The 16,113-nt window shown below is 39.3% G+C and overlaps 2 protein-coding genes across 27 annotated transcripts in view; one reads left to right on the forward strand and one right to left on the reverse strand.

Moving 5' to 3' along the window:
• The window catches only part of SESN1 (sestrin 1), a 48,579-nt gene extending 43,485 nt beyond the window's left edge, over positions 1 to 5,094 (forward strand). For 5 of the 8 annotated variants that reach the window (XM_083433520.1, XM_083433522.1, XM_083433524.1 and 2 more), the window contains 5 exons: positions 186 to 333; positions 2,040 to 2,152; positions 2,376 to 2,566; positions 3,238 to 3,382; positions 4,046 to 5,094. In XM_083433520.1, coding sequence (XP_083289646.1) covers positions 186 to 333; positions 2,040 to 2,152; positions 2,376 to 2,566; positions 3,238 to 3,382; positions 4,046 to 4,132 — 684 coding nt within the window. In that variant the 3' untranslated portion in view covers positions 4,133 to 5,094. The remainder of the gene's footprint in view (positions 1 to 185; positions 334 to 2,039; positions 2,153 to 2,375; positions 2,567 to 3,237; positions 3,383 to 4,045) is intronic. The other 3 variants (XM_083433521.1, XM_083433523.1, XM_083433525.1) reach the window with 1 other exon arrangement.
• Positions 5,095 to 6,042: 948 nt separating this feature from the next.
• Positions 6,043 to 16,113, reverse strand: part of ARMC2 (armadillo repeat containing 2) — an 83,601-nt gene continuing 73,530 nt past the window's right edge. For all 19 annotated transcript variants that reach the window (XM_083433471.1, XM_083433470.1, XM_083433469.1 and 16 more), the window contains 7 exons: positions 14,531 to 14,630; positions 10,880 to 11,192; positions 9,558 to 9,680; positions 8,476 to 8,589; positions 7,680 to 7,812; positions 7,371 to 7,531; positions 6,043 to 6,360 (listed from right to left, as the gene is read on the reverse strand). In XM_083433471.1, the coding sequence (XP_083289597.1) occupies positions 6,236 to 6,360; positions 7,371 to 7,531; positions 7,680 to 7,812; positions 8,476 to 8,589; positions 9,558 to 9,680; positions 10,880 to 11,192; positions 14,531 to 14,630 (1,069 nt within the window). In that variant the 3' untranslated portion in view covers positions 6,043 to 6,235. The remainder of the gene's footprint in view (positions 6,361 to 7,370; positions 7,532 to 7,679; positions 7,813 to 8,475; positions 8,590 to 9,557; positions 9,681 to 10,879; positions 11,193 to 14,530; positions 14,631 to 16,113) is intronic.

The following is a 16,113-nucleotide window of genomic DNA, read 5'->3' on the forward strand; positions in this document are numbered from 1 at the left end:
TCTGCATTACATCATTGCATAATAAAGGCAAATAGAATATCCACAAAACTGAGGGCACCATTGAATTTAAGGTAGTAAGCAGGGAGGCATAGAACTGGAACATAGTATAATGTTTATACTTACCTGTGACTGTATACTCTCAGTACAATATCCCAATGCATTAGAATATTGGTGTTTTTTTTAAGACCACTGAGCCTTTCTGTGAAGTAGAAGCACTTATGGAAAAACTGAAGCAACTACAGGAATGCAGAGATGATGTTAAAGCCAGTCAAGAAGAAAAGGCCACTCGTTTTGAGAAGGAAAAGAGAGAAAGCATGTTGGTGTGTTGCTCAGGTGGGAACATAGTTAAAGTCAACATATCTTTAAAAGCCATCTTGGCTTGTGGCGCATGTCCTAGTGTTGCCTATCAAGTTAGATAGTAAAATGCTTTTGTCAATTCCAGATCACAGCAAGTTTCCATTGTCATGAACAGATAATGAAACACATTAAAAACACCGATCTCCTTTATAACTCAAAATCTTAATTACAAGTTAATCAGTTCATCTGGGTAGTTGCCCAAGACACAAACCTACGCATGTAGGGAGGTATGTTGCCAAGGGATGTGTGTGTTGTCATGCCCCACCCAGTGTGTCTACTGCTTAATTAAGGTGACCCTTTCCCACTGGCTGTCAGCTAACACTAGCAGCAGAAGAGAGCCCTGGCCTTCCCTACTTGGAACAGCCACCTAGAGTCGTTTATTTCATTCGTTAGGCACCTACAAAGAAAAGTCCAGGTATATTAAAATGAAAATACAAACCCAGCAACAAGCACATCTGCAGTCTGCTTGCACCTAGCACTGTTGAGGTGCACTTTATTTTGGAGCATAATGGGGTGTGGGAGTATGGACTTTGTTTCCATCAACACTGTTGATTGTACCAAGACCACAGCTAATCTTATGTACCTGACCACGCTTGTTACTTCTATGAGTCTGGAGTTTATGGCCTCCCAATGGGGAGTGAGTCTGTATCTGGCTGTATCTGGAGTGTTGCCATACCAACACAGAGAAAGCATTAAATATTTGGAACTGTTTGCCATTAACATGTATACATGATTAGGTGGAAATACGCAGGCAAAATAGTACTTGAAACTAAAGATGTCCTCCTTTTGCTATACTTTGGTTTTACTCCAATCTTAAATTCTGTTTATATCCTCCTTTCCACTGCCATAAAAACCTAGAAGCTGGATGTTGCTAGTTGTTGACATGGTTTTCTGTAGCATTCATTTTTTATTCTATCTTAGAACGTTTAGTATTGTTGTGTCAGTGCAGTGTCATGTCAAGAGCACATGGATGCAAGGACATATCCAATGAAAAACTAGTGTAGTGGTGGGCTGCATGTGATCCCAAAGTTTGGCTGAAATCCTAAAAATGCTGCCATTCAACTTAAAGCAACAATGTGTTTCAATCCCATCTGACCATACTAATGAGCTTGAAATGTACAGCATGAAATGCTAAGACCAGAAACAAGAAGACTTGTTACTAATTCCTGGCCCTGTATTTTTTTCTGTTCATCAAGTCAGATGTAGAGAAATTATATGCTCACGACTTGCATTAATATGTGGATGTTATTTATTTTATTTATATACTGCCCTTCATGGTTCGCAGCATAAAAATACAAAATAAATGAATAAACACAAAATACAGAGTTATGGCCTTGAATTTCACATAGCTGAGGGATAGGGAACTTGTGGCCCTCTATATGATATTGATTACAAGTTCCATCAACCCTGACCATCAGTCACACTGGCTGGGGCTGATGGGACTGTAGTCTGAACAACATCTGGAGGGCTACATATTCTCTACTTCTCTACTTCTGTAATATAGGTTCAATGTTGCATTTAAAAAAAGGTTTTGTCTAATAAACTATCAATTTTAATTGATTTATGTGTATTTGGTCTAGAAAAGGATTTTCAAACTAAAGGGATACAATTTTTAAATTGTAGCCATTTGCGTCAGGGCTTTCGGTGTTAAGTTTTGCAATGTTTTGTTACATTTTTAACAGAAGATGAAGAATCTGTGCCAACAAGAGATGTGTCTCGCCACTTTGAGGATACTAGCTATGGCTATAAAGATTTCTCCAGACATGGAATGCAAGTACCTACCTTCCATGTTCAGGTAAGACTTAGGTTGTAAGTAGCAAAACTTGGAAGAGTGCGCTGCATCATTAGTATTTATACACTAAGCTCATTGTAGGGCTTTGCTATTTACCCTAAGAAAATAAGATAGTGTTTCCTTAAGCCATTTCAAATCCATTTGCAAGCTTGGCTTAAAACTGTGTGTCTAATACAATGGCACCTTTCTTGGGAACTTGCACTCACGTACCGAATTTGTTTTTAAGGACTATTCATGGGAAGACCATGGCTATTCATTGGTAAATCGTCTCTATCCAGATGTGGGGCAGTTGATAGATGAGAAGTTTCAGATTGCATACAACCTGACTTACAACACAATGGCCATGCATAAAGATGTGGATACCTCAATGCTCAGGCGGGCAATCTGGAATTATATCCATTGTATGTTTGGAATAAGGTTGGTCCTGTTATGTGTATATGGGCAGCTTTATGGTAACGCTGTGCACTTGCTTGTTATGCTAGACATTGTTGACATTCTGAGTTTAGTATACATAACCTGTAAGGAATACTTTGCAAAACTTACATCAAAAGTTATGTTGTCCCAAGCTGCAGCAGTCATGGATACATTAATTGGATAAGCTGATAAGGAGTTCCAGGTCAGAGCAAATAGCCTAGTGGCTTGGAATGTAATTTGCCTTAATTTGAAATGAAATAAAATAAAATAAAATGCTAGTATGGAATAGGGTTTTATACTACTCTCAGGTTCATGGCCTGAAGAAATCACCAAGGAATTGGAATTATTTGTGGGTAGGGGCATGGGAAGCAGTGATCTGCAGGATAGAGAAAGGCAGAAGAAACCTGTAGGACTGTAAGCGCCATGTGATAGTGCTGCTTCACACAAAGGAAGTAATCTTCCAGAGCTGTGGGAAGCAGAGAAAAGCACTGGAGAAGGGAAGTTGTTCAACTGGAGAGAAGAGGAGAAAGTATTCAGAAGGCTACTGTCATGGGGCTGTGGTTGGAGATGCACAGAAACACCTATTCCTGTCAAGTAGCTACTATGATGATTGTACTGTAAAGACAAAAATATTTGTTTTTGGAGAGATAAGTTTCCCCCTTAATTCCAAACAGATATGATGACTATGACTATGGTGAAATTAACCAGCTACTGGACCGCAGTTTTAAAATTTACATCAAAACTGTGGTGTGTGCTCCTGAGAAGACCACAAACAGAATGTATGATAGCTTTTGGAGACAGTTCAAACACTCTGAGAAGGTAAGTTCTTCAAACATATATTTTGACTTTGCTATATTGAGCAATAATGTTGCTTGATAGTTAGATAATGAGGCCAATACATTTTGCTTGCAACTCCCATGATTCTACGTAGATTTAATCTCCCATTTATTACAAACTTGTATACTTTTTTCAAATAAGCAGTGTTTGTATTTTTACATTCATAGTATGAGAGAATAAGGATTATAATGATGTTGGTTCACATCACTGTAGCAAGCTTGATCGAAGACCTCTTTAAGGGTAGGCCTCTGCCTACTGCACCTACATAGTATGTTCTTGGATCCCAGGGAAGGCTCTACACAGTGCCTTCATTTTACATTGGCCAACCTTATCACACAGTGAGGATGTATTGGACACTATTTCCCACTTGCCTGTCTTCTGTACACAGGATTCTAGTGGTTTAATATTTTTTCGTGTTGATTCATTTTAATACTTTCAAACTGTGACCATGGCTGTCAGATGGGGAAACATGCACTCTTTACAGATCCAAGGCCAGTAGCCACCATGCCACTGCTACTGGGTTCACGGCCTAATGGGTTGACCAGTGAAACATTTAATCACAGAAATCCTGCATGCTTGACAACAATACTCTGGACAGGAGACGTACTTGAAACTCAGCTATGTTTCTTCTCTTCTTCTTTAAAGGTTCATGTCAATTTGCTTCTCATAGAAGCGCGGATGCAGGCGGAACTGCTGTATGCTCTGAGAGCCATTACTCGCTACATGACCTGAAATGTTTGGCTGGCTGGCTAACTAGGTTGGAAGGTGCAGCAGGTGCTGCCTACTAGGAGATGCTACCGAGCTTCGGAACCAGTGGTGGCTAAAAGCCATGAGATCGATTGTGCCATAACTTTCTTTTAGTTTCAGCTCCTTCCTTGGTGGAATATTACTACTGGGCTTGGTGGACAAAATTGTTCAGAGAGGCTCCTTGATCACTACAGCCTGCTCTTGATAGCACAGGAAACCATGATTTGTGGCAGCCAAGTAGTTAATTACGCAAATCTTGTATTGTTGCAAGTAGATAACAAAATCTGGGGACACGAGGAGAATTTAAAAAGACTTCTGCTTTTGATATAAGAATAACTGATATTTTTTAAAGGAAACGTCTTGATGCTGCTGTACTTGCTAGTGAAATGAAGAGACTAGCAATTCCAATTAAGCTACAAATGAAATCTGAGCCTTATATGGTTATTAGAGAAAGTCCTTGCTAATGATTTGAAACTGAACTGTATTCACACTAACAGTTTTGATTGTAACAGGAGTGTCTAGCTTTAAAAAAAAAAAGTTACTGGCCTGGACTTGTTCACAGTGGTTGTGTGGCTAAATCAACAGTGTGAAAAGGAGTAAGAATTTTCAAAGCTGCTTAAGACTGCAACTATGTGAAATGCTAAATGCTTGGTAACAAGGACAAACATTCTCCTATTTCTTATTGTTCCTAGAAGTTATCTAAGGTGTGGGAAAGTTAATTCAGACTATCAGGCAGCCTCTCCATACATTTGCTTACCCATGCCTATGGTCCATCACTTAGCTTATGTAGTCAAGCAGGAAAATAGCATAACAATAAAACCCTTAAGTTTGGCATACAGCTGTTTCTGGAAAATATATGGATACTTTTGTATGAGCAGCATGAACTGCTATAAAATCTGTCAGTATTACTGAATTGTTTAAATAAAACAATTTTTGTTCTGTTCTTATTTCAGGCATTTTATTTGAACTAGCATTAACTAGTATAGAGTAATGAGTGCGATATCTGGCCCTGCACTGCTGTCTATTTGTGTTTGAGGGGAAAGAACAAAAAACTAAAATGCAACCCCTGACAGTTTAACAGGAAGCATCTGCTATTTCCTTTAGTAAAAAAAATAAAATACAAGGTTTATGCTGATCCAAAAAATCATAGAACAAATGTGTGGTTCTTAAATTGGCTTAGGCTAAAACATACCTTCTACTAATTGCTGTATAAAGCAATTGAAGTCTAATAATATCAACATCCAAAGATGTTCTCAGTTCATCAAGGATATTGTATAAAGCTGATGCTTGCCTCTTTGCAGGTTGTTTAGTTTCAGTTTTAAAACAGATGCGGCCCTTTTTTTAAAGCATCAGAGGGAAGAGTAGAATATAGTAGTTTTGCATTAAACCAAATAGGAGCTAATGATGCAAAATCTCCTATAGAGGTTATTTGGGCATGTGCCTCTTCTGTATAATGTAGTAGAGATTTTCCACCACTATTTTGTTGATAGCAAGTCATATAAAAATTTCCAAGATAAAAAGTAATAATCAGTTTCTCTATGGACAATGTATTAGTTGAGTTAGTATGAGAACACTCCATTATCTAAAAAACAGTTGTACGAAATATAGGATTGGGGGGCAATGTCAAATTTTAGCTACACACATGGAAAAAAACCTTAATGCTGATTTAGTGCACCTCTAAATTTCTGGAAACCACAGAAGGGGAGGCCAGAAGTTGCTATTTTCCCCCCATTAAGGCTCTATTTTCTACAATCCGATCTAATAAATGCATATTTAATATCCCAAGTCAACAGGACAAGGAACTGAATCCTTGCTCATCATGAGATAATCACTTTTCTGCAAACATCTACTGTCTTGGGACATATTTTTAGCTTTCTAAAAAGACACACAAACCAGATGCTGTAGCTGGTTTATTTTTACATCCCTAAATGCCACTGGAAATTTAAGAAAAGGTATCATACAATGAACGTACATGCAAATACAAAAGAAAACTACCTAAAGCCACTTTCTGTCAAAGCACTTTGAGTGCAACAACTTTGCATAAACGGCCACTGGAGTATCCTCAGCACCCACCTTGAAATAAGGAATTCAAAAGTTGCAGTCTTGAATCCTCTGGAGAAGCTTCTGCGCCACAGGTTTGAACTCTGTTTCCCAGTAAAGTTTGTGATAATCTCTTAAATCGTCCAAATTGTAATCCAGAGCTAATTCTTCATCTGCAGCAAGAACAACGATGATATTATCAGTCAATATGAAACAGAACAATGCATTTAAATTATTTAGGGTCTCTTCACAGGACGTGCAGGATTTTCCTTTTAGTAAACGTGACTAAGACTGAGAAAAATAGTGCCAATGTCTTCTTAAAAATCCACCTTGTGCATGTGACAGCAGTGAGTGTTGATCCTGGTCTAGATAGAACACTGCATAGATAATTTCACACAGCTGCTATACTGCCATTTGAACAAGAGGTAGTTTCTCAGTAAATATGGCTTAGTTGGATTCAACACAATAGAATTACAATTATCAGAAGTAGAGGTAAAACATTGGAGCCCTGCTGGATTAGACAAAGACGCTATTTAGTACAGCATCACGCCCCACAGCTGACTGCTTCTGGACAGCTCTCAAGACAGGCCTGAAGGCAAGAGCCCTCCCCTATGTTTTGCTCCTCACCACAGTTGGTATTCGGAGACATGCTTCCTCCGAACATGAAGGTACTATTATAGCGCATAGCTATTGACAAAAAATACACCCCCCATGGATTTTAGGCAATCTGCCTGTGGCCATTACCATTATTTATGGCATTTGCTGCCATAAGGTACGTGTGCATTTTGTGAAGTGCTTTCATTTGTTTTGAAACTACTACCAGTCACTTTCATGGCATTAACACTAAATTCTAGTATTACCTAAGAGGAAGAAAAATATATTCCATTCCCTTAATGACTTCATTAATGCCTTTTGCATTTCCCTCCCAGCAAACTGAAGACAATATGGGTGATATCCAGTTGTGGTTTCCCACTTGCACAAAAAGGAATTCCTCTCCTTCCCCAGAATCCTTCAGAGCAGTTAAGGAAGACTTTTTGGATCTTACTAGCGAACACTCTATCTAGGGTAGGTGTCCAAACAGCACTATACGTAGTATTCAGAATACGGCTGCCTGAGTGAGTAGCTTCTGTATTTTCATTCCACTTGTTAAGAAAGGGTAATGAGATTGGCTTTTACAGCTTACCTAAAAATGATGCAAGGATAACGAGCAAGGTGTTTGATTCGTCATCTTCAAAGCAAGCTTTGGCCATGCTAACATTCTCACTGTAGTTCCACAAAGTTTTACATATCAAACAAGCCAGCTGCCAGTCTGTAGGCCCAAAGTCTCTCAAACAATCGATCAACCTGTTGCAATAATGGAGTAAAGATAGTTTTAGACTTTTGTCAGGACTACCTTTTCTGTGGCTGTCCTTAAACCTGGATGTTTCTCTCCACCCCATCATAAGTAAAAGCTCACTTAACTCTCCAACTCCCACTAGTTTTCTGAACTCACTTTTTAATTCCTCCTTCTTCGTTCAATATACTACGCCTGCTTTTATCCACTGTAAGATTGAGGAGAACTCCGCAGGCTGAAAAGCAGACATCCTGGTGTTTGGTATCGAGCAAAGCGATCATGAACTTGTACACTAGACAGCACAGCAAAAAATAACTATTTCAGAGAACAAGATTGTCTTTAAGAATTTTCACAGTGTTAACAATGAAACAAATGTGTGTTGAAAGTTTGAAGAACTCAACATATAATCCATATAATCCATGAATTTATCTGGCGCACTGCCGGAATACCACTCTCTCACTCCCAGCATTCAAGTTGCAGGTATCTAATGCTAAACAATATGAGCACTACAAAGCTGAATCATTAAACTTCTTTATTATAGCAACTAAAATAAGATGTGCTTTACCAACAGCTCAGACTGTTAACATATTTGCTTTTATCATTAGCTACATGCTCAACAACACAATGGGCCATAGGTGCCCTTGAACTTCCCTCCAATTCTTGCAACCTCTGGCTTTTTGATGGTTTATCTGCTATGATTTCAGAGTGGCCCTAGCCATGGAGAGCTATTATGATGTATCTACCCAACGTTACCTGCTCTGGTATAATGAGAATCTCTGAATTCCAAGGTCTATAAGCAGCCTATCGGACACATTGTTCTAATCCATATGCTTTCAAATGGCGCCATTTTGGTGTAGATGGATTTTAGCACTCGATATGTTAAACTTGAATAGGCAACATATTGTAGTCATGTAACTGATATTTATTTATTTGGTCTAATGGGACAGAAACTCACCCTTTCGCTGTATAATGAAGTCACAGATTTCATGGCATTGTGAAAGATTACCAAAGACTCGAATAGCCTCCAGAATTCCATCCATATTACTGCTCATTAATAGCTTTAAAAGCACTGTTAGTACAGAAGCAGAAAAGATGCACTTAGCATAGTTCAAGAAATTGGTCACCTTTGCAGCACAGTTAAATGATTGAAGCAAATTTACAACGTAGAGGAGTGGAAGTAAGAAAGCTCAGTACCCAGATAGTCTGCTGGAAACTAAATTACTGAATCTCTGTCATATGAAAATATTGATGTGTGACTAGACAAGCACATTTTGATTACACTTGCTAAGCCAGCAATAACTCAGTATCACTCACTGGGTTTTCGGTATTCTAAAATAATTTCTAGTTCTCCTGTAACTACAACTCCAAAAAAATTACCTAGTGTATAATAAATCCAAGGAAATAATCAGTTTCTAGTCTTGGAATATGTGAAGACTCCTGTTAATGTCTTCTCATTTAATGTTTTTGAGCCCAATACTTGAGCTTTAAATTTGATATCATAGTTTTTAATCTATAATGGGAAAGAGCAACTTTGAGTTTAGATCTACACTCAACCTGCTGTTCTCCAGCCTAACCAGTTTGCAAACTGAGCAAATTTCATATTCATCATTACATCCACAAGGATTATCAAATGAGATCAGCTTTACCAACCAAAACTGAGAAAGTAGATAACATCTTATTTCAGTGCTATTTCTCACTGTTGCTCAATACTATGAGGGATATTATATCATTATAAGAAGAAGAAGAGGAGTTTGGATTTGATATCCCGCCTTTCACTCCCTTTAAGGAGTCTCAAAGCGGCTAACATTCTCCTTTCCCTTCCTCCCCCACAACAAACACTCTGTGAGGTGAGCGGGGCTGAGAGACTTCAGAGAAGTGTGACTGGCCCAAGGTCACCCAGCAGCTGCATGTGGAGGAGCGGAGACGCGAACCCGGTTCCCCAGATTACGTGACTACCGCTCTTAACCACTACACCATACTGGCTCTCTAATAACAGAAATATGATATACTAATCTTTTTAAATAAAAAAATCCTTACGCTCTGCAATATATAATTTCTTCTCCTGGATTACAGAATTCTTCACTTGGTAGAAAGATAAATTGCTGATTGTTGCTGTGGTATTAATAACCAGCTCCTCACATTCATCAACTGATTTGTTTTCTAGTAATTTGGACAAAAAAAGACGTGTTTTTTCAAGACACTTAACATTTTGACATTTCACAGCTTTGGTGACTGTTGTTCACAACATTCCAAAGACTATATAAAAGAAAGCTTTGGGCCATTCCAAAACCACATTGTGATCATGCCTGGTTTTTCCATGAGGTGTTCATATGTGCCCATTCTCCTTGCTTATTTTAATAAGCAATATGCAGCAAGAATTTTGAAAATTTGCAAGTGAGAGGAGAGAAGCTTTCAAGACATGTCAATGCCAGACCTTACTTATATGGGCTTTCAAATTATATCCATCAAAGCTCAGTGCATCATCACAGAATACAGCCCCAACAATCCTGCTTACCATTGATACCAGTTTGTTGGTGTAGCCAAACAGACTGAATACATCAACTAATTAGGTAGGCCTTAATCAAGCAACTCTCTGTACCTAAACCATCCTATCTGCAATATGGGAGATATTATCACTTTACCTTAGAAGGATGTTGTAAGGATTACAAACCGAATGCATGCGTGAACTCTGAAAGCTTGAGTGTGCTATACAAACATGCATTTATGATGTATGCCCACCACTATTCTCTACACTGTACTACAGAAAAACCTGGTGAAATTCTAAGTCACACTGACCTAGTAGTAAGCTCCACTGAAATGTGAAAAGGAGCTTGGTCCCAGTGGCTTAAGGCTTCATGGTCATATAACTAGAAAATACACCATCTTCCCTCTGGTTTCAGTATTATTTTTCCAGCAGAAAGAAGAAAATCAGCATGGACGGCTTGCTTTGTTTCCTCAATGGGCTAAATCAGCAAAGGGTGCCTGAGTTTCTGAGGGTGGGAGCTGGAACTGGCTAGAGGGTACAGGGTGGTGTGAAGAGGTACCGTTTTGAGATGTTGAATTTACTATAGGAAATATCAGGGAGAGAAATGACATGCAGTATGGTTTATAGGAGATTGAATAGGGGATGGGCTGGTATGCAGCAGTTGAAACAGCAGACAAGCTTGCAGATAAAGGAAGATGATGGTGAATATGGTTTGGAGGATGACTGGAAAAATACTAGGGAAATCTTGGAGATGCTGCCAGTTTCATAGTATCATTAATCAACCAATTTCATCACTTTAGCAGGATTTAAATTATTTCACTATGGGAAACTTAAGGAAAAACGTTTCTTCCTCTAAGAACAAAGCAGTTCTTACCTAGTACCGTAATGAGTAATGTCACAATATGATGGTTTGTTGCCAGACTTGTGCCTACAGTGGGATGGATGGACAAATTGGCAACCACTCTTACAAGTTTGATGAGCACATCTTCTGCTTCAGACGGATGCTTGAGATTTTTTATATCGCCATCACCTTTCAGCAGTTTACTATTTAAATCAGCTTCACAATTAGCCTGGAATAGTGCTATCAGGGTATTAATGCTTCCTTGCACCTCAAAAAACTGTTCCCGGGCCCGGTTGTTCTTTGCTGTTAAATTTCCAAGAATAAAAATGATACGGATGACTAAATCCTGGAATTAAAGAAGATGTAAACATCCCTGCTGTAAGTAAAAGTGATCAATAATGGTTTGCAAGAAGAAAATGGTCGTCTTTACTTCAGTTAATATCTACTGTACAGTATTTTAAAATGAAAAAACCCACAGCATGTAAAATTACCTCTCTTCTGTCTCATGTCAAAACCTTATAGAAGCCAAGAATGCCTTGTGATATTTTAAAAATAGAATGTGTTAATAGTCCTAAGTACATATATTTCTCTTTTAAAGTGTTTTTATTTTTTGGTGGTACTGTATTAGCTGTATTTTATTGTTTTATTACAGTTTTGTTTATTTTAATCCCCATATGTGAATGCAGGAATACCTTTTCTTCGTTAGTTACCAAGCAACTGATGAATCAGGAGAAAGATAAAGATAAAATATTTTTTACTTTCTCGTTTTGTTAAAATGCAGCAGTCTGGAAACAGGACTGTCCAGTCATAAATTAGAATTATCAGCTAGATATAATCAATTTAAATCTCGCACCTTCACACAATTTATGTTCTCAGGACAGCTAGCACAGTAGGGCAAGGCTATCAACAGCTATGAGCCACAATGGCTATGTTCCACCTCCACTGTCGGAGGCATGGTGCTTCTGACTATAATAATTTATTATTTATACCCCGCCCATCTGGCTGGGTTTCCCAGTTGCAGGGAACTGCAGGGAGAGAGCTGAAGCACTCATCTCCAGCTTGCAAGCTTCCCATAGGCATCTGATTCGCCATTGTGAGATGGGCCACTGGTACAATCCAGCAGGCTTGTTATGGGATCTTACATAGCAAGAAACAAAACACTGCCAGAAATAAGACCATGGATTGACAGATTTAAAGTTGGTTCAATAGGCTGGTGGTCTGAGACTGAATATACTCTTCTACCAAGGTATTACCACTAGACAGAGTGCTCTGGCTGTGTTATTATTTGTTGCATACATCAGGTCCATGCTGTTATGCAGTTTGCTATACCAGAATACTTATTTTCTATGTAACATTCTAGGCTATGGAAAGACATAAATAAAAGGGTGTGATAGGGTGGGATTTCTACTGTGAGATTGTGGGCTTACAGAAAATTACTAAAATAAGTCTGGCATTGCATTAGTAAATTTCAGGATACTACAGTACAGACTAGAGGAAGCGATGGAAGGTTTCAGAATTCTGACACTTTTTTGCACGACAAGAAAAATAAATCATGCACTAGTCAGCCCACAGAAAACAAGTCTCCCATATCTCTATTCCCTGTGGGAGGCGGCTATAAGACATGCAGAGCTACTCATAAGTATTTCATCAGGAGTAAATTCTAATCTTCAAAGTCATTTTAGTCTGGAACTTTGTCCTCAATAGACCATTGGCTGGTGTCATGAATTCTCCAATGAGTCTAATCATTCTGATTTGATTGGAAATTCCATAATTTTAAAATCTATCTTTCAGGTTTAGTAAAGAAGAATAGAACTTTAATGGAAGAAAGTTACTCCTGAAGCATGAAATGCAATAGTTGTCAGTCATTAAACCTTAAACAGATGAGCATTAACAACAGCATGAGCTGAGAGGGCAGATTTGTTGAGACTTGGTCCAAAATACAGAAACTGTTTCTTTATATCTCTATTAGTATCCTAAAACTAAAATTATTACATTTTTGTTCTAAATTTATTTCCCTTGAACTAAGTCCCAATAATTTCAGATAACTTCATTCTAAGTAAGAATCATTCAACCTACAACAGCCCAGCCTAGTACCAGTGACATTTCCAAAGAGAAGGAGTGACTCATTGTGGCTGGTTTTGGCTCAGTCACCACAAAAATCCCCTGGGGAATTGGTATAGATTTAAGTAAACCCACATCTCTTTAAGGATTACAAACTTCTCACTTTAAAAGTAAAGCAATCCCTATTGAAGATTTAAAAGGTGGGGGCTTTGACCTCAAGCACATAAATTCAACTGATGTCAGTGGGGCTTAAAGCAAGACATCCCTATTTAGCTGTTCATGCATCATTTTGGTATCACTGGTCATACCCTTTTCACGTGCTTAACATGTTAAAGAACAGACCCTAGTACAAATATTCTTGGGACACTCACTATAACTTCTTGTCACTGTGAAGAAAGGTCATTAGCCTCTGCTACTCTACTGAGATGTTGGCCAATTGCCCGCCTTCCTAAAAAGCAAAGTCATCCAGGCATAAAAGGCCAAAGGATTTGGGTGAAACATTTTTTGAAATTCCCAGTACAAAATAACTATTTTTATCCGCTCAGCATTTCCCACAGATTTGTGAGATAACAAAGGGAATTTTATATTATCTTAGTTATCATGGGGTGGCTTCCTGCTTTTAAACACATTTCCTCTTAGAAGGCCTGTTTTCAATGGAATTTACCTACAAGTACAAATTATTATGATCAGCCTAAGGCTGCAATGCACACTTACTTTGGTGTGCCCCATGAACGCAGTAAGATTTATCTATGAGTAAGCATGAACCGAGTCAGACTACTTAGCACTTAAAGCAAGGGGTAAGCAATTGTAAGGCTTGTGAAATATGTCTAGTACACTGAAGCTTGGCGTCATGCACTGTTGTCACCCAGCCATTGTAGCGCTGCTACTCTGTGACAACTTTCTTGCAGGCCTGGTGGCAGCAGCAGATGCCGTGGTGGAGCTGCACCTCTCGCCTGACCTCTGTCTTGCTGACACTCTGCAGAATACATGAACAGAGAAAGGGAGGCGTGCAGTGGCAGTGAGACAGGCATGGTGGAGCCAATGTCTGGCTGGCGGTCAGAATTAAAGTTTGGCCCTATACAACACATAGCCCTTAGATTGCTTATTTCTGATAATGAAGTCCATTGGGGGAAATGTCAAGGGTGGGGAATTCAACACAGCGTCAAGAAGGGTGTGTGAGAGCTCGCTCAACAGGACTTCTTCCCCTGATGCGCCCCTTAAACCTGTTCTAGGTTCCCCCAACTCTTCAGAGCGTATTTGGGGGGCACAGGATCAAGCAAGGGAAGGAGAAAGGAGAAAAGTCTCATTGCGCAAGCGGATGTTGTTCTGTTTGTGCAACAACTCAGTTGAATCCCGCCCCAACACTCCAAAAACGACTCATCTGTATGCTAAGAAGAAGAAGAAGGGAGTTAATCAACTGCCTGTCCCTTATATCGCCCCCGCTGTTAATCTAAGTTGAGTCCATTTCAATAATTTACTGTTTAGAAATGCTGTCAACCGTTTAAAATTTCTATCTTGTAAATGCACATGAAAGTAGGTCACTGAATATGGGCTTACACACATACGACACCACAGACACATCCAAGGATTAAAATATAAAAAGCAGGAGATGAAAAAACTGACCTGCTTCTTTGGGTGTTTGTTTAGCAGGGCTAAAAATAAGACGTAACATCTGGAGCAATCTGCCAAAGCTGTACAGCAGTCATTGAAGGAAGAAAGTTTGCTGTATGTTTAAAAATAATAACATGCATCAGTAGGGTAACTTTTCCAACAGTTGTCCCCTGCTCTTGCCCAAGCCAAGTCATTTGCTCCATTTTTAAATATTTTTCAGTGTTCATACTGATAGGCTAGGATTCTGGTCCAATTCAGTAAAGGTAAGGATTATATAACAGAGGAGCTGAGCCGTTATGAATGAATAGCTAATTATACTGCATAGGGCAATGACAATCAAAAGCTGAATCTGAGACCTCCAGTTAAAGTGGAAGACAAGAAAACCTTTGCCTCCTTGGGACCCAGACAGAATGCTAAATCTAAGGTTTCAGCTATGGTGCTGCCTACCCCTTTCTCTTTCTTTCTCTTTCTTTCTTTCTCTTTCTTTCTTTCTTTCTTTCTTTCTCTTTCTTTCTTTCTTTCTTTCTTTCTTTCCCTCCCTCCCTCCCTCCCTCCCTCCCTCCCTCCCTCCACACCCCTCCCCATCCAGGCTAACATGCCTCAAAGGAAAGTGCAAAGTAACATGGATCTTCAATGTGGGCAAAGGACAAGTAGCAGCAGCATGACCCCCACAGCCCCCTCCCTTACCTCCTTTTCTTAAGAACCTAAATGCAGTTATCTGGGAATCAGTTCTACTGAACTCAATGGGGCTTATTTATGAATAGACACATAGAGGATTGCACTGTAAAACCCTTCCTTCCTTGTCATGCCCCCTCAATAAGGGAAGGTTCAGAAGCAGATGAAGCATCCATCACAGCTGTTCTGGGAAAGAAAAGGCTTTATACTGACTGGTAGAGACGATGGTAGGGTGAGATAGTGGAGTGCATCACTGAATTGCATTGCTACACCTAGAAGTGATGTTTACTCAGAGTGCAAAGGTAATCAAATGGTGCCACAGAAATACTGGGGGGGGGGGGCAGGGAGAAGCAGGGCATGTGCTTTTCCTTATTTCAGCTGGAAACAGTGACAGAAAGGAGTGTAATTGGGTTTATGGGTTGTTGACAAAGGGTCCATGGGTTTCAAAAAGAGCAAAATGACACTAAATCCAAGAAACATATGAGCAGGGTGTGTGGTCCTGTGACAATGGGATGTGATAACAGTGAGAAGTGGTATGGAACAACCGAGGGCTACAATGCACAAACAATGTACAAAACGGATATGAAAAATGGATTTGCAATGGAGGTGTAGAAGAGCCCATTAACAGTTGCTCTGGGAAATTTGAGATACAGGCCTTTCAGTGATTTGTGGACATCCTTCCTTAACTGATTATGCCAAGGATTGAACCTAGGAATGTGTATGTGCAAAGGAATTGCTTCCCAGTTCAATTCCTACAGAAGTTCCTTTCATGATTTTTGCATGGGGTTCTTGGCCTTAGCAATGCCGGTGACTCAAAGGAGAGGCCAAACAGAGATTTAGTTAATAATGTCATACGACTTGAGGAGGCGAAACACATTTAATTCTGCAAGTACAGCCTGCATGTGCAACTGGGTCCTATT

Source organism: Podarcis tiliguerta (assembly GCF_965153285.1).
Source record: "Podarcis tiliguerta genome assembly, chromosome: 3".
Taxonomy (NCBI): domain Eukaryota; kingdom Metazoa; phylum Chordata; class Lepidosauria; order Squamata; family Lacertidae; genus Podarcis; species Podarcis tiliguerta.